The sequence below is a fragment of the Trichosurus vulpecula genome, chromosome 5, assembly GCF_011100635.1.
Source record: "Trichosurus vulpecula isolate mTriVul1 chromosome 5, mTriVul1.pri, whole genome shotgun sequence".
In the NCBI taxonomy this organism is placed as follows: Eukaryota; Metazoa; Chordata; class Mammalia; order Diprotodontia; family Phalangeridae; genus Trichosurus; species Trichosurus vulpecula.
The window spans coordinates 10,500,230-10,523,434 of record NC_050577.1 but is presented as its reverse complement, the minus strand read 5'-3'; the positions used below and the strand labels follow the sequence as shown (position 1 = coordinate 10,523,434).

The window sequence follows — 23,205 nt, the reverse complement described above, 5'->3', positions numbered from 1 at the left end:
CACATAGTAGGTGCTCTGTTCATGGCCTACACCATGATCCCTGCCCTCCTGACTCTAGGATTCCAGTGACTGCCTCTGGGGCCAGGCTTTTCTGTCTGGACCCCACCCCAGACATCATAGGCTTCTGGCCGCTCTTGGGGGGACCCTGCCTGGCAAAACTCCCTTGCTGTAGTTTCTCTTTGGATTTCCTGAGCCTTTCTGGGTCTGGTGCTTCCCTACTTTTAATCCTTATTGTAGGTATGAGAGCTGAACTTGCCTGGTCCTTGGCCTCTGCTGCTTCTCAGCAGGGCTGCCAAGCTGATATCACTAAGACTACAGGACTGATCATTGCACTCCCTCAAGAAGGCTGGCTGGCTCCCTATTGCCTCGAGGATAAAATAAAAATTCTTGTTTGCACCTGAAGGCTTCATGTTTTCTTTCCAGACTGACTTCAAATTCCCTGCCACCCATCCACTCTCCTTGCTGCTTACTGTGGGTGGCATTGCCTGACTGTCCTCCCTCAAGGCCCCTTCTTGGAAATAGGGAGCTTCTCCAGGTGACACTTGGCTGCTTACCCACGGGTGCCTCTGATATTACTTTGGGTTTTTCAATTTATCTGTGTACATGTTGTTTACTCCAGGACAAAGTAAACTTTTGGGGGGTGTGAAACACTTTGTTTCTGTGTTTGTGTTCCCAGGACCAATCATGGTTCTTGGCCCATTGAGGGCCCTTTAGTAGTGCTTTCTCAATTAAGTCCAGAGCTAGCCTCTAAACAAGGTATCTTGGAAACACATGTGGAAGATAAACTCTTTGTGCCTTAAGTCTGCAGTGGTTCAACACTTCCTGAGATCTGTCCACCCACCAATGGGGGCTCTACCATATGCTGTTACCTCAGTGATGCTCAGCTCAGCTGGTCCTTGGCAAGAGACACATGACCCAACACCAAGCCCACAGTAAAATCTGAGCTAGCTCAGGACCATTCTTCTAAAAGTACCATTGGGAGTATAAGGTGACCACCCTGGCATGATGGGTCTCAGGAGGATGAGTATTGATAATAGCCAGTTAAGGTGACAGAGAGTGACCCCAGCTCCTAGAACCTGGAAAGGGCCTCAGAGGCCATCTGCTTCAGTCTCACCAGGAAGAAGGAAGGTGTACACAAGGCTACCCAGGGTCACACAGCTAGCATATCCAAGGTAGGATTTGAACTCAGGTCTTCCTGACGTGCTCTGGGCGCTGCCTCTGCTTACTCTTAGTTCCAATGCTTGTTAATTATTGCCTGAATCACTGCAACAACAGCCTCCTAATCTGCCTCATTTCTAATCTATCCCCTCCCCAATCCATACTTACCCACTCCCAAAGTTGCTAAAGTAATACTCCTAACTCCCCCAGGTCTGACTGCAGCTCTTCCCTGCACAGGTGGCTCCCTGTGGCCCTTAGAATAAAACACAAATGACCCAGCTAGGCATTTACCACCTTCCACAATCTGTACCCCCCCACTTTTCCAGACTTCGGCCACCTCCCCCACCTTCATTCACTAGGCATTCCAGCCAGACTGTTTTCTAGCTGTTCTTCAAAGCAGACATTCCATTTCCCACCCCTATGCTTTTGCATAGGCTGTGGCCAATGCCTTGAATGCCCTTCCTCCTCTGCCTGTCAGAATCCTTAACTTCCTGCAAGGTTCAGCACAGGTTACCTCTAAGTGAATTCTCTCCACACTTCCTACACTTCTTCAAAAGAGCTTCCTTTTACTCATGCATTTTATGTCAATTCTATTTTTGTCCTGAAGGCTCCAGAACTGAGCATTGAGGCTTGTACATTGAAGGTGTTTGATAACCGCTGAATTTAATTGATGGAATAGATCTTTTAAAGGCTGACACAGCCTGAATGGCAGATGTTGTTTCCACTCAGCAGAGGAAAAAGGGATCCTCCCCCCACCCCCACCCCCCCACCATGAAAAGAGCACAAGGCGGAAACATGAATATATTTTAAAACCACTCAAGGAATTGTGCTGAAAGTCACTTTGCCCTGTACTCAGGGAAGTGCGAACTTTCTCATCCCAGAAGCAAAGTGAGTTTACGTCTTCTTGATTTAGTTATGCAGATCAAATTTTCTATACATCCATTTATAAGCAGAAGGTGGAATACAGCACGAGATATGGACTGTCCCGTTTATAGAGTTCACGCCAAAGAACAAGCTGCTGAGACCCAGGAGGGACTTGGTGATTACTTTAATACCATATATTATCATTTACAAGTTTTGCTTGAAGGGAAATAACATGACAAACCATATATTAAATACGAAATTACTCGATGGTATGTATAAGCCATAGCAAATTGGAGACGAAAGAAATATAGGTCATGAAGAAATTACCAAAAGTACAGTAATACTGAACAACGCTAGGTTATGCATTCTAACAACTGGAAGCTTCATAACTGCAGCTCTGCCTTAGAAAGGCTTGGGTGGATGTGTAGCAAAAGAGAAAATTAAATATACTAATGCAATTATGTATTCATCATAGGCTCAGCTAATGCAAAAATGCTAAATAAATCCCCTATAAAGCAGCTTCCTTTGGCACTTAGCGATACAGACAAGGTATATTTGGTTTGACAGTATTTATTAATCTCAGCAAGACAAACTTAATAGTTTTGTTGATAAAAATACACAGTATCCCTTTTACCTTTCAGTTTTACATTATCTCTATATAGCTAATTGTCACATTCACAATTTCACTGAAAATCTATAGTTTCTTCCATTAAATACATATTTCCAAAAGTGGAAGATTCTACAGAAAGTGGTTATATAAGACTTTTAATGAAAATTTTAGATGGAAAAATAAAAAAAAATTCAGATCATTGGTCGGGATTTTAATGATACTTCACGTAGAAAAATTATGAAATGTTTTAGACGGTCCAATTTTTGTACTTAATACTCAAATAACATTCTATGGATTTTTTTTTTCCTGAAAATGAACAGACTGACAAATAAAATTTATTTTTGGATTTTTTATATGTATTAATTTACTGTAAAAGTAAATTGTAACTGTAAGAGTAATTGTAAAGAATGTCTTCTGCTATGTCTCCTTTAGAGACTCCAGCTGATGTCATCCAACAGGGATTCTGCCCTTCAAAGACCATGGTTCAAATGACAAATAAGGAAGGGCCAGACACTAAGCGGCACCTGGCTTTGAAACTGTTTCAGCAGATACGGAGCTGTAGGACAAAAAGCCTTTTTCTTTGTTGATCATAAAAGTTCCCTCCTGATATCTGATTACTGCAGATAATGAGTGGTTGTCTCTTATTTCTACAAGACACCAACCTAAGCATATTTAAGTTTATGATTTTATTTTTAAAGACACAGTTAACTGACATATACAGAGCTCCAATTTATGATAGCTATGTGTATTTAGACATGACTCATAATATCTCAAAATGGAGTATTTCAACTATTGTAAAAAGGGCAGTTTTCTTCATTCCATCGATACGACGCCATGCCGCTTGGGAGACAAGATTCTGAATTTCCCTTGAAACAACACTCGGCACCAAACGTTGGCGGCTTCATTTCTAACAAGCCTCAAATATGAGAAAAAAAATCATTCACGCTGCTATAGAACTGAAATTTATTCAAACAACCCAGTTTATCTGAACACGCCGAGGACTGTGGGATTTCTCCCAATCGGGTCTGATGCAATGCTGGACCAACAGGCTGCTCTCCCCTTTGTGCACGAGCCCAGCCTCGCTGGCCGAGCCCCTCTGCAAAGTGAAAAGTGCGGCCCAGCAAAGGCATCCAATCACAGTAACCTTTAACATCATCCTCACTTCAACAGTTTCTTCTAGAGATAGGGGCCCCAGTTTAAGTGCTACCCTTTTAACACAAATTTCATGACTAGTTATTTGGAAAGAACAGGTGAGTTGTGTTTCTTTAAGAGGACTATTTCAGTAAAAGATAAGGCACATCGCAAGCACTTAAGAGTCTCAAAGCAAACAATATATGATCAATCATTTTCTTTGAAATAAATATATTCACTTCACCTTCTATCACCTGAAGAAGAGGGGGATGACTTCCAAGGTAACACAGAGCCGGACCAAGGGCGTATTTTTTAAAAGTCCACATGACAGAATGAAGTAGGGAGGTTGGAATCCATGCATCACTCAAAAGGAAATCGTCTTCACTACAAGAGATCCCTGCGCTCCCAGAGGCACTTGGGCGGATGCGAAGGAGGCACTCATAGTGGAGGGGGTGGGGCAGGATGCGCCAGGCCGGACACCTGCAGCCCAAACCGTGCCCTCAGGAGCAGCTTGTGACCACACTGAGAGCTGCAGTGAGGCCAGAGCTGGAAGGGGAAAGGCCCCAGCCCCTGCAGAGGAGGAGGGGGCATTCCTTCCCAGCTCTGCCTACAGTCCCTCAGACTTCCTAAGTCAGTGCATCGGTGGCCATTTGGCTCATGGTCCAGACCAGGTTGAACCTTGCTCGGGATGGATAAGTGCTGGATACTTCTTCTGGTTGGGTTATTTCTGGCAGTGCCCCTGCCTGAGGCTCCTCCTGATCCTCCCAAGCAGTATCTACCTGGCCAGGTGAGCTGGCCGGGACAGGCATCACAGGAACCTACTGGATGGTAAGTCTGGGAAGGGTCTGGCTTCTGCTTGGTGGAGAGAGGCAGCAGCTGGAGGGTCGTTCAGGCCATCTAACTGAGCTGGGTAGGTTTCATTTAAAATGCCTCCATCTAAACCATTCTGAAACTGGAAAAAGAGTCACGAGCTTAATAATGATAAAGAATAATAACAGTGATACTCTCTAGCATTTACATACAGCACTTTAAAGTGTGCAAAGTGATTTACAAATGTGATCTCATCTGGTCCTCACAACAGCCCTGAGAGGAAAACTGAGGCAGGCAGTCTGAGTGACTTGCCAGGGTCACCCTGCTGACACGCATCTGAGCTGAATGTGAGCTGGGATCTTCATGACTCTGCAGCACCTAGCTGTCTGTGATCCTTAGCATTTAAATTGGAAAAGGCATCCATGTATACTCCACTGAAGAAAAATTAGACTTGAGAGAGTATTATACCAATATACACTTTCAATTTAGTTTGTTGTAATCATCCTTTGATACGCTCAAGGACGAAGCTGGAGGCCAAGACGGGAAGGGGCTGGAACGGGGCTGGGGGCTGAGAGGGCTGCAATTTTTACTTTTATTTAAGAATGTAAGAGGCCTCTCAGGAAGCGGGAGTAATCTCTAAATATATGTAGAGTAAATAAACTACAAGTGATTCCCCTCTATCCCCCCAGGGAAAGAATGAGTAGAGAGGGAGAGGTGGGAGATTGATGAGAGGCCTGGATGGCGGAGGCTGCAATCTGCTGGGGTCAAGGCCCCTCTGAAGGGGCCGCCTCACTCACTGCCAGAGTCCAGGGCAAAGGAAGAGAGTGCTGGGGGTGTTGTCAAGGAAAAGGGGGAAGGTGCTCCAGCCCAGTGATCTCCATACTCTCAGTAAAGTCTGGGCTGACATCGTCAGCTGAGGGGTGGCCTAAAGGAGGTACCTGAGGGTGCTGCTGAGGAGGGCAGGGGGAGGCATGAGGGACAGAAGGACAGGGAAGGACTACAGACCAGGGCGATGGTGGAGAGCCCACAAGACCAATCCCAGCAGCCTCGGGAGGGGAATGCCCCTTCAGCTCTGCAGTGCTACCCTCCTTAGGGGTTGCTGAGGGAGGGAGGAAGGTCATGATCAAAGGATGTCCCTAGTTAGAGCTGGGTTAGGAGTCAACACAGAAGACCCCGGGCAGGGGTGCTTCCCCTCTTCCACACTCAATAGTCCAACCAGAAATGACCTTCCCATCAATCTCCTAGGGGACCCTCCATCCCCAAACTGAACTGATGGCCACTCCCCAGAGCTGCCTTCTTCTCCCTCACCACTGGTCTCTTCAAATGCTTCAGTGTCTGTCACATCCAGGAAAAGTGCCACTTTGTAGGTGAAATCTTTTGGTCGCCCTCCCCACCAGTGCTGGTCCCTTCCCCCTCAAAATTACTCTGTGTATATTTTGTTAAACAAGTGAGGAAGGGGACCCCTCCTTAATGCAGGTCACGGTAACTGATAAGCTCAGGTGTTTGGCTTCCTCTTCCCATGGCAAGCTGCCATTACACTGGCGGGCCACCAAAAGGTCTCTTGTGTGGTCTCCACAGAAATCTATCTGAAAGGAGGTGGAAGCTCCTTCAAGACAGGACTTTACTCCTAATAGGAAGTCGGCACACAGTAGGTGCTCAACAAACGTTTAATGACAGACTGATCAGGAACTGGAGCCAGAAATACTTTCAGAAAAGTTTATCAATTAGTCACTTAAAATGACCAACTAAATGGGGGTAGATAGGTGACTCTATAAAAATCAAGGAGACTAAATCTGCATTTGCAAAATCTCCATCTTCTAGGATCAAGGACATGAGAGGATTCCCAAGGGACATAGCCTCCGGTGGTCCATTAAGTTTAACTTGGGCTTTTTTTCAAGCCATCTCATGGAATTCTCACATAAAGGATGTTACTTAAAAAGCTGCCATCCTAGTTTGGGAATATGAAGGGTGCCTACTACCCTAATTACCAAAGAAAAGGATTTCCCCAACATTCTAGGAATATAGTGGCTCTGACAGACTGCACTGGAGGCCTGTCCCAGAACACAGAGGGCCGTATGGGCAGAAGCAGGCCCTGCCTCAGGGAACGTCAACACAAGGGTCCTCCTTAACTTCCATCTTTTCCAACATTCATTGAGGAAAGGGTTCATAATCAAAGGAATGGAATCTTTAGTCTCACTTCTTACAAAAACCAAAGCGACGACTCACTTAAGAGACCCCCTGAGTTAGGACACGATTTACCTTGTTTAACAATGTGTTCTGATCAGAGGCCATGGAGTTATACTGCATTAGATCCTCGCTGGAGGCCTGGCCTTCGGGCTGGCACTGAAACACTGAGACAGCCCCTGCGTAACATGGTGGAGGAGCGGCCAAGGTGGACTGGGAATGACCCCCATATCCTGCGTTTTCCGGGGATTGCTGTAAACAGCTAGCAAAGTCTCCTAAGTGAGACATGGGGTATGGTGACTGTTCAAAACTTCCTATGGGAAAGTCTAAGTGGCTCATGGTGGATGGCTGGGGGATCAGAGCCTGGGAGCAGGACAGCAAGCTCTGGGCGTAGGGTGCAGCACTGAATTCAGACTTGTACGGGAACTCAGGATCAGGAAAGATGGCGTAGGACTGTGGATCCGGCTGGGGACCAGGGAAGGGCTCGGGGTCACCTGGCCTCCAGCCAGCCAACACTCCGCCCACCTGCAGGTGCTTCATCTTCTGACAAAGATGCTGTTGCTGCTGCCGCCGCTGCTGCTCCAACTGTTCTTGGACCATACAGCTGGAGCTGGGGATGGGAGGAGCCCCCTGTGGCAGCTGCTGAAGAGGAGGCTGAGCCTGCAGAGGAGGCTGGGGCTGCAGAGAAGCCTGGGGCTGCAGAGGAGGCTGGAGATGCAGGGGATGTTGGGGCTGCAGGGGAGGCTGGAGATATAGGGGATGTTGGGGCTGCAGGGGAAGCTGGGGCTGCAGATGTTGGGGCTGCAGGGGAGGCTGGGACTGCAGGGGATGTTGGGGCTGCAGGGGAGGCTGGAGCTGCAGGGGATGTTGGGGCTGCAGAAGAGGCTGGGGTTGGGGACCTGAATGGGAGAGGGTGGACTTATTTAAAGAAGTCTGAACATAGGTCAGGATTTCATCTGTCAGATCAATGTCTCTGATGTCATCCTCACCAGAAAAGTCAGTTCTAAAGAACTCTTCCTGCTGCATGTTCCTTATATCTTCAAAGTCAATGCCCAGGCTTTTCATGATGCTGTGCAGTTCGCCATTTCGGTTATCAGGAAAGGAGCCTGTGTGATCCATGCTGGCTTCGTGAGAAAGCTGCAAGTGCTCCTGAGGCAGCATGTCCTCGTTCCCCAAGGCCAGGAGGCTCTCCTGCCAGTCACCAGTCACAATCCCGCTCAGGTCTTCCACCGTCTCGCTGCCAAAGCCCCTCTGCAGGGGCGCGGTGTGAGGCGCAGGGGGACACAGGTACACAGACTCGTCTTGCTGCAGCATGGCACTCAGCTGCGAGCTGGGGTGAAACGATTCTTGGCTCTGAGGCTGTTTGGGGGCACTGTCTTTCCCAGCCCCAGGTCCCTTTGTTCTCCCCGGCGTGGGGTCCATGAAGGCAGGGAAAGGGAAGCTGACCTTGTATAACACGGCCTCTCCAGTGGCAAACATGAAAGGCAGCTTCATGTTGCGTTTCTGTAAGTGCTCTGTCCCTTCTTCATCTCTGAAATAAAAGAGGAGAATCCCTCAGAAATGGAAGGAGCCCCTCTTACTTTAGAAGGACAATTGGGAGAAGTCATTAGCTAGAGAGAACCCTGGATGAACCTGGAGGCAGGAAATGGGACCAAGAGGGTGTTTTAAATGGAAATCTTTCTGTGGACCCAGACATCCCGGCACTGTCATGGGCAGCATCCTTGATTTACTTATGAACTTTAATAAGAGGCCTTGGAATATGCTAGAAAACTACAATTTAGAGGATATGTTTATTTAAATTCTAAAAAAGGACAATGATTTGCAGACACCATACAACACTACAATGATCTATCCTCACAAAAGAGTTTGATGCTTACAATTGTGCCAACTCCTCTGTATCTTCCAGGAGAGTCGCTATTAGCCACAAAGTAAGGAAGGGGGTAATGAATGACTGAGCTTTTTTAAGGAAACACTTTCTGTTCATTCAAATCATCACTGGTTGATGAGCCTATGAGGTCTGCTCACATATTCACGATAAGCTACTTTGGACCCAAGGTCAAGTTTTTCCAATGAAGGATCCTTGACTAAGTATTTTCTGGAGAGTCTCTCCATGGAAGTGGCTCTCTCCATCAGGCCTTGTTGGGTGGGGTCTGCCTTGTAGCCACTGGGAGAAGAGAAGCAGCAGAGCTAAGCTGAGCTAGAGGAGGGGGCTTCACAAGGTCCACGCTGCCACTGGGCAACTCCTCCAACCTACCCTAAATGGCGGCTGTCCTTCACGCTCAAAGAGGACCAAAAGGACACCACTATTTTGGGGTCAAGGTACAGTGTGTCTGCCCATGACTGATCAGCCCATTGTGAGCTTCGAAGACTCTACCTCGAGTTGGACACAAACAGTCCACCTGAACATTTGGGGTGGACTTCTCACATTTCTTTTGAGCTACTGCAATTCCCTTTCACTCATGGAGCACAGTGCCTTCTGTGATGTGGACATGCCATGCCGGATGGTCCCTTTCCAGTGTTTTCCATGGTACACTATCTATCCCAAAGTTCACCTCACCTACCTTAAATATAATGAATGAGAAAAAAAAAAACACAAAACCCTGGTGGCCCCAACACTGACCTGGGGCATTCAGGTACACAAGGCCCAAGAGAATGGAGGAATGCAACAGGAACCTCCTGAACAGAACATTTTTCTCTTGTCTCTACTGGGCCTAAACACAGTATCTAAATATCCAAATATCAACTTTTCCATTTATAGTTCTATTCTGGCTAGAGAGGATCATTTATTTCCCTAAAGTTGATTTCTAAATCACATATGACATTGCATAATTTAATTGATATATACTAAGTCTGTATGCTCACGTGAGTGGTCTTTGTGTTGCAATGATATAATCTGGTCTTCCATTCTTATACACTAAACGGGCATTGGATTGAACCCAGGTCCAGCGATTCTCCTTGGTGAGAAGCCTAAACACTGTTATGCCACTTTCTCCAGTTTTAATCACTAGAATGAAAGAAAAGTCAAGTCTTAATTACTAAGTGGCAAAATTCAAGATATTAAAAATAAATATTTCCCAAACTTAATTCACTTTATATTTTAAGCATTTTGTTAATTAAAGACATGGCCAGTTCTTGCCTTAGGTAAACAGACAGTTTCATAGACTTAAGTAAAGTGATTTTTACATAATGTGAATTTGCCACCAAATGTGGGGAAGTGGGGGAGGGAAGAAAGGAGCCATGTGCCTGTGGAGAGAAGAAGCTGGCACAGGGTACACAGGCATATGGGGGCCAGGGCCAGAGAACTGAGAACAGGAGGAGGAACATGTCGGGTGGACAGACACAGGGGTTAACAGACGGAGAAGGGCAGACGTGGGTGGGTAAACAGATCAGGGCAAAGATCTCCTCTGTCAGGCATGGAGATTTCAAGTCAAGCCCCCAGCAGAGGCTGTGGAAATCTCTCCAAATTGACCTGTTCAGCTTTCATTTTGAGGTTCCCTGCCCCTCCAGGGTTGTTTTTTCTTTTTTGGTGGGGGTAGTGGGGAGTGGGACGCCATGGAGCCAAGGGGTAGGAACAGAGAGAGTGAGCACAGCACTGTCTAGTAAACTGACATTAGTGCTTTGTGGAATGCAGACTTCTTTCCAAATTCTTCACATAAAGTTGAATTTATGTAAAGTGAGAACTTTCTGTAATTAAATATTTAATAATGTCATATTAACATGATGTAACTATCTTGATATTATTGTTAAACACATTGTAGAAATGTATTTTAAGCATTTTTTGTATCAAACTAAATTTTTTTTTATTTTTCTATTGGTTTTTAAAAATAATATTAAAAACGATTCCGGTAACGCAGGCAGATATTTCAAGAGAACCACAGCATAAAAATATTAAGACAAAACAGAAAACTACAATCAAGATTGAACCGAAAGGGGAGAAAATTTACTTATTAACATGAAACTGTTATTTTGAGTGCACCATTTGTGAGCGAGAAATTAAGGTCATCTTGTCTCTAGAGGATTTTATTATGAATATTTAAAATGTCCAAGTTCATGGGCTCTCAACTTTGGCAGGGCCTTGCTGATCAACCCAGACAAGCTACAATCCTTTCTTTCTCTGTAAGACACAAAATACACGCTCATCCACCTCTACTTTAAGACAGCCACTAAGACGATGGAAACCTACTGATAGTGCCTGCATTCAAATGCCTAAGAAGAATGTTGGGTCAAGGACCAGCTTGGGGCTCTCTGGACCAAGAGAACCCCAAACAGGGGTCAGTCATTCGGGCCCCTCCTCAGTCCACAACTGGCCTCTCCATCTAAGCCCTGTCTCCACCCCTCATCCTAAGAGACTGCTGGGAGACTACTGGTTCTGTTGAAATTCAACTATTCCATGTCATCGGGTCACAGGCTGGAGCTGGCAACGATCTGAGAAATCTTCTAATTCAGCCCCTTGTTTACAGACAAGGAATCTGAGATGGGGGGTGGGGGGGAGCAGGGAGGATTTGTGCCCAGTCACAGTGACAGGCAGGTCCTCTGCATCCCATTCCCTGGTCTGTGGCATTCCCTCATCTCTCCACTACGTGGAGGGGCCTGTTCTCAATGAAGCCATCGCAGCTCCATGATGCCCTCTCTAAATGCTCACAAAGTCCAACTTGACCAATGTGTCCAAGAATTTTGCATGTGGTGAAAACCAAGCTCAGGGGCTGTGACCAAAGCACCTACATGAGCCCTTTCAGAGCCGGGATGGTGCTGTCAGTCGCCAGGCCCGTTCCCTCCTCCCATCTCCATGTCTGTCAAAGACCCGCTTTAAGATGCTTTTGGAACTCAGGAAGGATGACTTAAATGTGAGTGTGCATCACAGAACAGCCCTTGAGGGGGCATATTGCCAATCTGCCACCAAGGAACAGTGGCAGAAGCTGCACCTGCCTGCCCCTCTGCTTTCCTAGGAAAACCAAAAGCAGGGTGGTGCCGGCTAAGTTTTTAATGGCCCTTCTAATCCAGATTCAATTCCCAAATGTGACTGGGCTTCTCACACAGACTCCTGGAAACATCCAGAGCGACATGGTACTGACAGCATCTGCTACAGGACTGAACCACTTCAGGCTGGCATGAAGACCAGACACCGAAGCCCTACGGGGGCAGGGGGCATCCTTCCCCTCAGCGCCTTGTGCGCATCCTTGAAAACGCCACCTTGTACGATCCAACCCAACATGCCCAGCAGGTACCATTTTTCAAGAGGAAAGTGCCATTCTGGTGAGATCCACTTACTGCGGAGATGATAATCCGCACAGTACAGCATGTCAGCAGCATGGACAAACTGGTACCCGGATCCCCTCATGCATAGCTCTGCCTCAGTGTACCCTAAAACAATTCTTCCTCTGTAAGACAAAAGGCACGAGAATCAAAACACAGCTATACCCAAGAAAGAAGCAACATGGTTTTATCAGAACCGATTTCCAAAGCCAGTATAGAACTTGAAATGATCTTTTTTTTCCTCATAACTTCACATTAGCAAGTAGAATTGCAATTGGGGTGCTGGTTTTTTCTTTGGGTAGAGTTCTAAGCTTAAAGTTTTATCCAGGTTCTTCTTTCTACCTTGAATGTAAGTTCAAATTATAAAAACAGCCAAGTGAACTGGGAAGTGGCCCCAGGTGAACCTGTGCTAGCAGAAGACCAGACCTCTTCCCCAAACGCCAAGCTATGGTCTCCCCTACTTCCAGTGTGTGTAAGTTACTGGTTCCCAAGCTGTTGCCCCCAGAACTGCTGCTTCCACATGGACCCTTTGGGTTGTGACAGGGAGGAAAAAATGTAGCCATGGATGGCAGGTTTGCAACCTGGCCTTGAGAGAGACAGATCTGTGGACTAAAAGCCACATACTACAACTCCACAATCCACCATCTGGGACCTTCCAGCCCAAAGGTGGTCTTCCTCAGAGCCAGTTTATCATCTTTTGAACAATGATAAGTAGAGAAAGGACTGCATACATTTTACAGGACAGTAAGATGTTCTGTAGGACTAAAGAACTTATTGAATCTCAGGAGCCATTATGTGAATGAATGACATATTCAATTGTATATCTTAAAAGGTCTAACAGAGATCAGAGTAAAGACACTTGTTTCAAGTCCACAAGTCTTTCTTAAGCACATAAATACTAAATGCCAGGAACTGGGCTAAATTTGGGGTGCCTAAGGAAGCATGAAACAATGGCTGCCCACCCCAGCTCACAGGCTAATGGCAGGGGGGCCACCACGTGCAAACAGCTGCTTCACAGGCCTCCACTTACTTGGCATCACAGCCTATAGGTGTGAAGTCTAGTTTGTGTTTAGTTCGGAAGATAAAGTTCTTGGTCCGGATTTCGAGGATGGATGGAGGCTGCAATGGCGTGGCCACCGCAAACAGTGCCAGCTGAGGAGCCAGGGGACTTCCATCTTTTGCCTTCTTGTTCTGGCCATGCAGGAATTTGAGCCGCCCTTGAAAGTTCATGGCCTTCCAAAAAGAACATAGTTCACAATGAAAAGTGACCCTTACCATCAAGCAAAGGAGAGGATAAAAATTACTATGAATATTACTATTCTTATCTAAATTTACACAGCACAAGATCAGTGCAATGCAGCTCAATAAGCATTTATTCATTAAGCGCGGGTTAGGCCCTGGGCACGCAAGACAAAAATAAAAGAAAACAAATCTCTGTCCTTTCAAGGGCTTACATTTTTGGACAAAAGAGAGAATATCAGACAAGGAAATAAACAGAAAGTTTACACTTTTCCCACAGAATTCAAAGTAATAATTCATATTTACATTCATGGCCCTTTCTAGTTTTAAAAATGTTTTCATCACAATCACCCCATGAAGTAGGTAGGACACGAAGGCCAATTCTCATCTGACAGACGAGGAAACCAAAGCTCTAAGAAGTTAAATCTGTTCACGGCTGGGGGGAATTCAACCCTGTGCGCTCTGATTTCAAAGCCAGGACTCGAATCTACACCCCAAAGACATCTTCTTTGCACAGGAGAATGGCGGAAGACCAAGCCAGTGGGAGCGCTCCCCCTTGGGGGAGCTCAGGTCTCTCAGTACGCAGGCCATTCCAAAGGCAGGAGCAATCTGCTCTGATGGAGGAGATGGGGAAGTCTGCTTCTTACACCTATACCAGGGGGAACCTCGAGGGAGGGTGGAGAAACAAAATTGACCAGTATTTCATACAACAGCTATTACTGCATCTGTGAAAGAAAGGTCTTTGGAGGTAAAGTTTCCAAAGCTTACAGCTGTGATTATTTTAAAATATCTCTTTCTTTCTTCAAACTCCTTTGCTGGCTCTCATTTCCCTAAGGTAAAGCCACACATACAAAGTCAGCCCCGTGACTTCTGCAAGGCCTTCCTTCTACGTCCTTTAATGCAGAAACGACTGGATCATCTGAAGAATTTCATCTTACCAAGAAGCCAGATGAGTTATCCAAGAGACACCGGAGGCGGCAGATGAAGCATCTCTCCAGGAATGGGGAGTTTTCGGGAGGAAGCTGCTCTGGGTTATAAAAGCCTGAGGTCTGGGATGGGCCATGGCCTTCTGAAGAAATCCAAAGACAGAAAGACTAAGAAAGGTCAAAGCCCTGCCTGCCTTGCTGTAATTGAAGGTCTGAAGGGAAATCTTGCCTCCAAGAAGGTCAAGCTGACTCTTCAGCCAGCAAACAAGGGAGGAAAACAGTGAATTACTTACTCACAACAAAATCTCCTACTTTTCAATCAGGAAATGATTTCTTTTGTAGATTTCCTTCACAAATATAAAATCCTCCCAAGTTAAAAGGCTGATGATTAACAATAAGAAAGCTCACCGATGAGGCGTTTGAACATCAGTTCTGTGCTAAGTGAAGAATCCCCCACCAGGAAAGCAGCCCCTGCCACACTCCAGAAGTCACCCGTGAGGTGAGAGCAGAGCTGCTGCCTGTTTTCCTACTGGCTGGAGGTACACTTTCCACCCCCTTATCACTTCATCCTTCCCTTTTTTCAGATGCCTTCCTTTGGCATATGAGCAGTCTCATCTGAAGAGACAAACAACAAAGCTTCTTGGGTTGCCCGTGTGGCCTAGACTCACAGTGATCAGGGTTCCCAGAATGGCTGGAGTCGTCCTGGGGCAGTTACCCAACCTAGCTATGGTCAGCATGTCAGAGAGACAACTGACAATGCTGTGTACCTCACTAATGGGCCTAAAAAGGATTTCTGTGTGCCTGAGAAAACTTGGCTTATGGTAGAGTTCCCAGCCACCCCACAGCCAGCCCTTAACTGAGTCAGATCAGCCATAATGGCACTTGGGAAGCCAGGTCACCTTGTCCTTGGGGTGCTGAGTCTGTAGCCTGGCCCAGTTTTAAAGTCCAATGCAGCTGACGCTGGAATTCCGCTCTGTCTTCGGTGTGAATGAGCTCAAACACACTCTGATGGATGACGTCAGACTGAGGAGAAAGTCAAAGGAAATCTATCAGCTCGGACGGGAAAGTCCTTTCTGGAGCCCACGAAGATGGCTCTGTTCTCTTTTGTGAGTGGGAAATGGACCAGTAACTACAGGGGGAGCGAAGGAGAAGGATGATTTCCCTGGGGGAGGTGGGAGATGCAGGTACTTGGACCAAAAGCCATTGGGTCAACTCCCAGGACTTCTATACAATACTGAGCCAGTGGTCATGCAGCCTTGGCTTCAAACCTCCAGGGAAGGGAGGGCAGCTCATTCCACTGGGGGAAAGATTTTCCTAAAAGAAGCTTCTCCTTAAGTGGAGTCTTGGGAAGCTTCCAGTCTAGCTCAGGCCTCTCGACCCTTTGGGGCTGAGTAGAACCTGTCACCCATCCTCTGTGGGCCAGCCCTTCAAATACTCGGCGCAGCTGGCACCTTCTGCTCCTCTACAAGGGTCATCCAGCCACCCCTGGAAGTCTCTTGGAAGGGTGAAGGTCTTAGAGGGCAGCCCTCCCTTTTCCAAGTGGATCTTGTGGTTCCGGAACATTTCTATGCTCCTGGTGCTGACCTCTGGGGCCCAGCAGAACCAGCCCAACCCTCTAGCACGTGACAGGCCTTCAAAAGCTTTCTCAGAATGTCCCCTCTTAGTGTTCTCTCTTCTAGGCTAATCCAGAGGCCCTGTGCACTCACCAATTACACCGATTTCCTTTCTAAACAGCCAACCAAGACAGATGAGGCCTCTTCTCCGGTTGAAACACATTTCATTCTTTCACCCAATTTAAACCTAGCATCAGTTTGAGGTCCCTCACCTCATGGCCAGCCTTCTACGGGTACTCAAAGTCCTTCCCAAAGGCTTTCCCCTAGAACCAAACATCGAACTCTGGCTATGGTCTGACCTAGGCCAAGCAAAGAAAAGCAGGGCCATTTATTTACTGCCACTCAGGGCCAGGGCGTCATGCCTTGTCAGCTGCCACGTCCCAGGAACGACTCATCTGGAGCTCTGCACCCATCAAATTGTCCAGATCTTTCTTCAGAGTAAATGGGGCCTCGTCATGCTTCCCCATCTTGTACTTTTCAAGCTGCTTCCTGAATGCAAGGATAAGACTTTCTATTTATTCTGTTTAAATTCCATATTATTGAAATCATCCAAATGATCTAGCCTGTTTTTGAATCTTTTTGAATTCTCCCATTCAGCATGTTGGCCAGCTCTCCCAGCTTTGGGCCGTCAGTCACTTTGAGAAGCATTTCATCTCTGTTCAGGTCCCTGTGTTGAGGAGCTTTTGAGAGCTGTCATCAGTGCGCTTCCCCCAGAGCATTTGTAGACAGTCATGCTCTCCCCCTGCAGGCTCTTCCTCCACCTCTAGGCCCCCAGACTGTGACACTGGGCTTCTGACAGGTAAGCATTCACCACATTTAACTGGGACCCAGAACCACCTTGCCTACTTTCTGGCCTGCTTCTCCAATTGTCACCACAATATCATGCACCTCTCTGTTCCCTAGCTAACTGTACTTAAAATCTGTAATCCATTACTTGGAAAAAGGAATCAAATCAAAACAGTCCCACAACATTCCTCTCCAGCCATGACTTCCCTAGATTTCTTGTCTTCCAGAATGAAAATGAGGTCCATGGCATCAGGCGTGTTTGCTAGCTTGTGTTTATGCTGCCATCACTGCTGAGCACATGGTGACTGCTTCCTCCCTCATTCAGCCCATCACGACTCTCCTTTGGGTCTGGCCATTCAATGTAATTACCAGTGTGTGGCCCACAGAAGGGCATTAGAGACTTTTCCAAATGAGCCGCTAAAGGCGAGGTACAGTGTGCCCCTGACCCCAGTCCGAGGACGCCTGTGGCCACCATTCACTCTTCTGAGTGTTCCCTAACCACTTCTCTGACAGGGTCTAGAATTTTGGCAGGAATAGAAGATGAGGCCAATGGCTTCTATTTTATGTGCTCGATTCTCTCCAGCTCCCCCCCTCCCTTTAATATCATGGCATTTTTCAGGTTCCCATCTAAGAGGGTCTTTCCTCTCTGCCACTATGTTTCAGGTACCCAGCTCTGGTCCAGGCATCGCACGGGCTTGTTTGTTACTGTTACAGCTTGTTTGTTACTGTTAACAGACGCAGTTCACCCGGACCAGGCCCCTCAGGCTCACCAAGGACAGGCGGGCGTTCTCTTCCTACCATCTTACTTGTCTGGGGATCTTATTCTCCCATCTTGGCCTGGAGAGGGATAAGAACGGTGATTTATGGAGGAAAGACCAACAGCCAAGGTGTGGGGAACAGGCACTGGCAAAGCTGGTCAGACCCTCCCCTTGTCTCTGCCCACGCCGGGGCATCTCTGCAAGGGAGAGGTTACCAGCTGGGTTCATCCTCCGTGCAGGCCACTCGTCCCGACGGCCGAGATTCCCATGGCGCCATTGGCTCGGGTACCACCTGGCTCGGGCATGGTGGGGGGGGGGGGGCCTGCATGGTGGCTTCCTCCACCGAGGGGTTCACTCAGCGGGAGGATCGGCCCCAGCTGCCTGGGATCCCGTCTGAGGCCTTCCAGGCACACAGCGGGTCTGACTTTGATTCTTACTTCCCAGGGAGCCACGTGTGAACATCTCTCTTACGGCCCAGGCAAGGCCATGGGCTGGCGGACTCCGCTACCTAAGCAAGTCATCCACAATCTGGACTGGCCAGGGAGGGCCGCTAGGGGGCGCCACAACGCACAGAGAGCCTTCTAGAGTTCGAATCCAGCCCCAGACACGTCCTAGGTATGTGACCCTGGGTAAGTCACTTGACCCTGTTTGCCTCAGTTTCCTCCTCTATCCAGTGATCTGGAGAAGGGTGGATTTCAGGTTCTGAGTCCGCCTGTGGCTCGGAACGCGAAGCCGCTGGAGGTTCTGCAGCACTCCCTTGAGGACTCTGGCCAGGTTGCTCTCCCTTGTGAGGCTGCGGGGAGGGGTGGAGTCCCTGGCGCCCCCTAGCACCGGAAAGGGGTGGCTCCACGCTGTCCCGTGGAGCTGGGGGGGGGGGAGCGGGTAGGGGGATGGGGGGGAAGCCCCAGCTTGGCTGCTCTGTCCCGGGCCCGCCCACGTGCTCTTCTGGTCCACAAAGCTCTGCAGAGGAGTGGGAAGCCGGAAGCACCCGCTGCAGGCTGCCAGAGTCCCCTGCCCCGAGCCCCAGGAGACCCCCGCCCGGTGACTGGCTCTCTCTGTCGGATGCCTGTCTTTTCTTGGGGCAGAAACCCCCAAGTCGCACGTGACCAGAACGAATGGACAACAAAAATCAGGGAGTAATTAATATCGAATGGTCAAGCTGTGCCCCCAAAAGATGGTGCTGTTACTTTGCTGACTACGTTCTGTTCTAGACCCGAGGTTTCCCTCTCCACCACCACTGGCCGGCATCTTCTGGTCCGCAGGCTCGGGCAGCCGCCTAGAGCCCCGGTGGTCACTCTCTGGCCAAGTTCCCCGGCCCACCCGCATTGGAGGCTGGTCCTGGCCCGCGATGACCGGGCCGACCCCTCTCTGCCCCTGTCCTGTGGAAAGGAATATAAACAAAAGCCACTGACCTGCTGGAACCCCAGGTAGTCCTGGATCGTAGAGGAGGCGTAAAAGACCAGGGCATCCATGGTGACCACCAGCACAAAGCCATTGAGGGCCTAGGACAGAGCACACCGAGGTCGCTCAAATAAACACCCATAATCTTTTCACTTCCAAAATTGCCAAGCTAGAAACAAACACTTAAAATAAGAAAATAACAAGTTAGCCAGGAGACATGGATCCACCGGCCTGGCCTGCCTGGACAGGAATTGCTATCTGCCCCCAGACAGAAGCCTGGAGCTCTGCAGGACAGGGAGATGACCAGGGGCCAACCAGGGGGTGGTGGGAAGGAGGAGTCCTCTCTTCCTGGGCCTGCTATTCAATTTGGATGGCCTGAGGTGGCAGAGCTTTAGCCTGACATCTCCAATGAGATTGTTGAGGTCTGAATGCTGATGGTAGGAGCCCTGTGGCTGCAATGGCCACATGGAAGGTCTCAAGCAAAGAGAGCTTGTGGAAAACTGCACAGAGCCACCATAGCCAGGGCAGCCCCCAGCACTGGGCCCACACGCCTCCAGGATGTTTTTCTGGCCACCGTGGAATATGGGCTAATGATTTCCAAGGGCCTATTGGGGGCAGTGGAAAGAGCCTAGGATTTGCTACCATCGGACCTTGGATCATGTCTACCTGTGACATGCAAGTGGACTTTTGGTTAATCTCAGAACCTCTTAAATCTTGTCAGTGACTAAAATTTAAAAGATGATTAGCCAGATTCTCTTAACACATTGTTTTATAAACTACAGTTTAACCTAAATTCTTCCCTTAGTTGCTTATTGTCTCAAATTATCTTGGAAGCACAAATCTTAAATATGATTTTAGTTTCAGCTAATTCAAATATAGCACAAAACAGTGCTCCACCAAATAAATTCTGATATGCTACTCAAAAGCAATGCTGAAGTTAAAAAGGCATTTGAAACTACTTTAAAAGGTTGTCCCTTAATTCTAGAACTGTTATTAATAGAATATTTGTATATATTAGTAAAGTACTTTCACTAAATGCCTGAATAGCTTATAATCTTTGCCTATAAATTAAAATAAAGATGTCTACAGGTAAACTATTCCTTTAGACAAGCATTATACGAATTTAATTCTCAAAACTGCATCTCTAATCCTGTACCATCAAAGTAAGTTTCCAGCCTAGACTTCCAGTTGCTTACACTCCATACCTACGGGCCTCACAGAATCACAGGTAGCTTTGTTATGTGGGATAATCTGACCACGACCCTGTACAGCTGAGACACGTTGGTGTACGTCAAAGAGGGAGGACTGTGAAGAGAATACACACACCACGTGTCACTTCATTTCTCTTTATAAAATCAGGTCCTAGAGACTGAAGTCTTTGCCCGGACCTGCCAAGGGCTGAGTGTGCCTGCAGCACCCAGTCCTGTGGGGCTGGCCCAACAAAGGTGACAAGGAGGCCATGACTCAAAGACCAAAGGGACCAGGTTGTCTGCTCATAAATAATAGGGAGGAGCAGCAGCAGCAGAAGCTGTGAAATTCACATTGGGAGAACTGGAATGCATGCAGGGAACACAAATTGTCCCGGGCCTCTTCAGGTTCCCTTTGCCCTGAAGCCCATGTGAACTGGGTACTGCTGACGAGGAATCAGCTGTCACTGTGTTATTACTTTGCTGAAAGAAAAAGCTCAGGGCCTGCAAATTTGGGCCCCACACAGCTCCTTTGTCCCGCTTCAGTGCGGCTCATGTGAGGTAGAGGGTGACCTAGGGTTTGCAAAGACATGCCCCCAGCACATAGACTCTGTCAGGTTTTAGTCATGCTCGAAAGGCTTTGAGAATGGCCTTGGTAGCCAGCCCTCTGGGCTGGCACAGGATGGGGGCTCATCACCAGGTGGCTGACCGCAAGGAGAGAGTTTGGCCATGGCCCTCACTCCTTGATGTGTGCGGGGCAGTGTATGTTCTGAATAACAAGGTCTTTGGATCCTCCTCAGAGAGCAGGTTTAACCACTGGTGCTTTAAGTGAAAGATCTTGGTCCAAAGTACAAACAGTAGACACCCTAGGCCTAATGCTCTCCTTGTAACCGATGCCAGAAGTTCTAAAGAGGCAGCTGCCACCCAAGGCTGACTCCTAGGCTCTCCCTGGAGAGACAAAACGGTGGCACAGTTGGCATCATCTTGTTACCAGGAGGAACAATAAACAATCCTTGCCTGGTGCCCCTGGTCATCTCATCATGGTGAGCACCAAGAACCAGGACTCAATGAGCCTGAACAGAACTTGGGGAGGAAGAGAAGAAAGAAACACAAAGGCTTTGGAATGGTGTTGAAGTGCCCACCTCCCCAGGGGAGCACAGATATAAAGCTGCTGCAGCACAATGAGACCAACGTCCTGCCCAACGTCCCCCTGGGAAGAAGCACCAGAGCAGACACTTGCGCACAGACCCACAGACCCTCAAACCTTTCCAAAGTCATGGCCTTGTGAATAGTCTGAAAGAGGAGCTGGGGCTGGGAGGCAGAGCAGCCAAATAACACTAGAGACACAGAAAAGGAGTCTTCTTTAACAGACAAGAGACAGCTGGATACAGATGTGGGCCACGTCTGAATCAGGTCTCTGCACAGTCCGGTCACTGACACACCAGGGCAAACCCCAATGTAATACCCAATTACAAGGACTAATAACTAGGAGAGCCCTGGTAAGCCACTGAGGCAGCTCCAACCTGCACACGTTTAAAGAAGACACCAATAGCAACGAAACGCAAAGTAGACAAAAGGACAGCAACACAGATCTTCCTCTTCCAAAGGAAGGTTATCCTGATTGACCTCATGAGGTTCAGGAGCTGAGAAAGGGCCTGAGGGAGCAAAGACAGGATCTCCCAGCTGAGAAGCAAGAGGCGGAAACCACAGCTGGGCATGCGTACGCAAATATGCATGTATGTGTATGTGCATGCAGTAAAAAGCTCATTTGCAAATTCTTATAGAATATGACAGAAAAGCAAAAGGACTACTATCTCACGAAATAAAGATAAGCAGTGCAAGGGAAAACCCATTTAAAGGAATCTTGGGGAGAGGCCCAACTCAGAAAAGTCAGCGCCTAGGCACTAGTGAGAAAAAAAAGACAGGTGATGAACAGCAAAAAACAGGATTGGTCAAGATTTCTGTGATAAATTCTCTTCCTCATCAAGGCCAGTGGAGTTACCCCATTTAAACTCTGGCATCACAACCCACACTGCTTTCTTGCAGATCTCACGGACTGTTCATTATGGGTCATCCCTTGTTCTTATTACAGGACAGGCCTACTTCCTTTTCTGATAATACCTTTTTTGATATCGTCCTTGATGCTATAATCTCTTAGAATTTATTTGTTGGTAATACATTGTAGCTGCCTCAGTCCCATCAAAGGCCTCCCCTTTGCTCAGTGACCTACAGTTTACTTTTTAAAGGTCTATTTTATTTTTTTTAATGAGCAAAAATTTGCCTTTTTTTCTCTCCTCCCCCAACCTGCCCCATGCAATTGCCCCATGCCAAATATGTTTACTTAAGCAAAACTTTTCTGCACGGTCCATGTCCAAAACCAAACCAAACCGAAACACCTCATTCTGCACCAAGTCCTTTACCTTTCCATCAGGAAACAGGTAGGACATTTCATAATCAGTCCTCTGGAATTATGGTTGGTTGGTCATTTCGATGATCAAAGTTCCTAGTTCTTTCAGAATTGTTATTCTTTACCCTACCTTTGTCATCGTATAAATCATTCTCCTGATTCTATTCACTTTCTTTTACATCAGTTCATACAAATCTTCCCAAGTTTCTCTGAGACCATTCCCTTCATTATTACATAGCTCGTCAGCATTCCATCACCACATTATACTACATTTTGCTTAGCATTCCTCAATTTGTGGGCACTCCCTCCGATACCCATTCCTTGTCACCTCAAAGAGAGCTATAACTACTTTCGTACATCCTTAGAGGTTTTTTTGTTTGATTAGAACTAACCCTTGCCTTCTTCTAATTCTCCCTTATCTCTTTCTCCCCTTTCCCTCCCTGTTAAATTTCCTGTTGAATGAAATGCCTTTCTCTGTGTAGCTCTTTGTGTGTACATGTGTGTGCATGTGTATGGTCTTACCAGATCAGATGAGAGTCAAGTTCAGGGGTCAGCTGCTTCTCTGACCTGGTTTGTCCAGATGTCCACTTGTGCACCTGATATTCAGATAGTTCAGGGATTCTTAAATTTTTTTCTCCTTATCTGTTTTCTAAGCCAGTTGTTTTTGCTATGAAATACCTTACATTTTCTTCCATTTTTTCAGTCTTCTGGACTGTTTTAACATTTCTTGTTGTCTCATTGGCTTCTATTTCATCTATTCTAATTTTCAGGGAGTTCACTGCCTAAGCAAGGTTTTGTAACCCTTGTGCACAGTTATTAATCCCTTTTCTAATTACTTCTTCCACATTTCTCATTCTTTTTTCATTTTTTTTCTTCTA

General features: G+C 47.3%; 1 protein-coding gene across 2 annotated transcripts in view; it reads right to left on the bottom strand.

Moving 5' to 3' along the window:
* Window positions 1-2,190: 2,190 nt before the first annotated feature.
* AHR (aryl hydrocarbon receptor) overlaps window positions 2,191-23,205 on the bottom strand; it is a 61,090-nt gene continuing 40,075 nt past the window's right edge. The window contains exons 4-12 of one of the 2 annotated variants that reach the window (XM_036759438.1): window positions 18,745-18,834; window positions 15,075-15,198; window positions 14,188-14,318; window positions 13,041-13,243; window positions 12,026-12,135; window positions 9,620-9,761; window positions 7,583-8,288; window positions 6,833-7,549; window positions 2,191-4,715 (exon numbers count right to left, since the gene is read on the bottom strand). In XM_036759438.1, coding sequence (XP_036615333.1) covers window positions 4,572-4,715; window positions 6,833-7,549; window positions 7,583-8,288; window positions 9,620-9,761; window positions 12,026-12,135; window positions 13,041-13,243; window positions 14,188-14,318; window positions 15,075-15,198; window positions 18,745-18,834 — 2,367 coding nt within the window. In that variant the 3' untranslated portion in view covers window positions 2,191-4,571. Of the gene's footprint in view, window positions 4,716-6,832; window positions 8,289-9,619; window positions 9,762-12,025; window positions 12,136-13,040; window positions 13,244-14,187; window positions 14,319-15,074; window positions 15,199-18,744; window positions 18,835-23,205 lie in introns of both variants that reach the window. The other variant, XM_036759437.1, reaches the window with a different exon arrangement.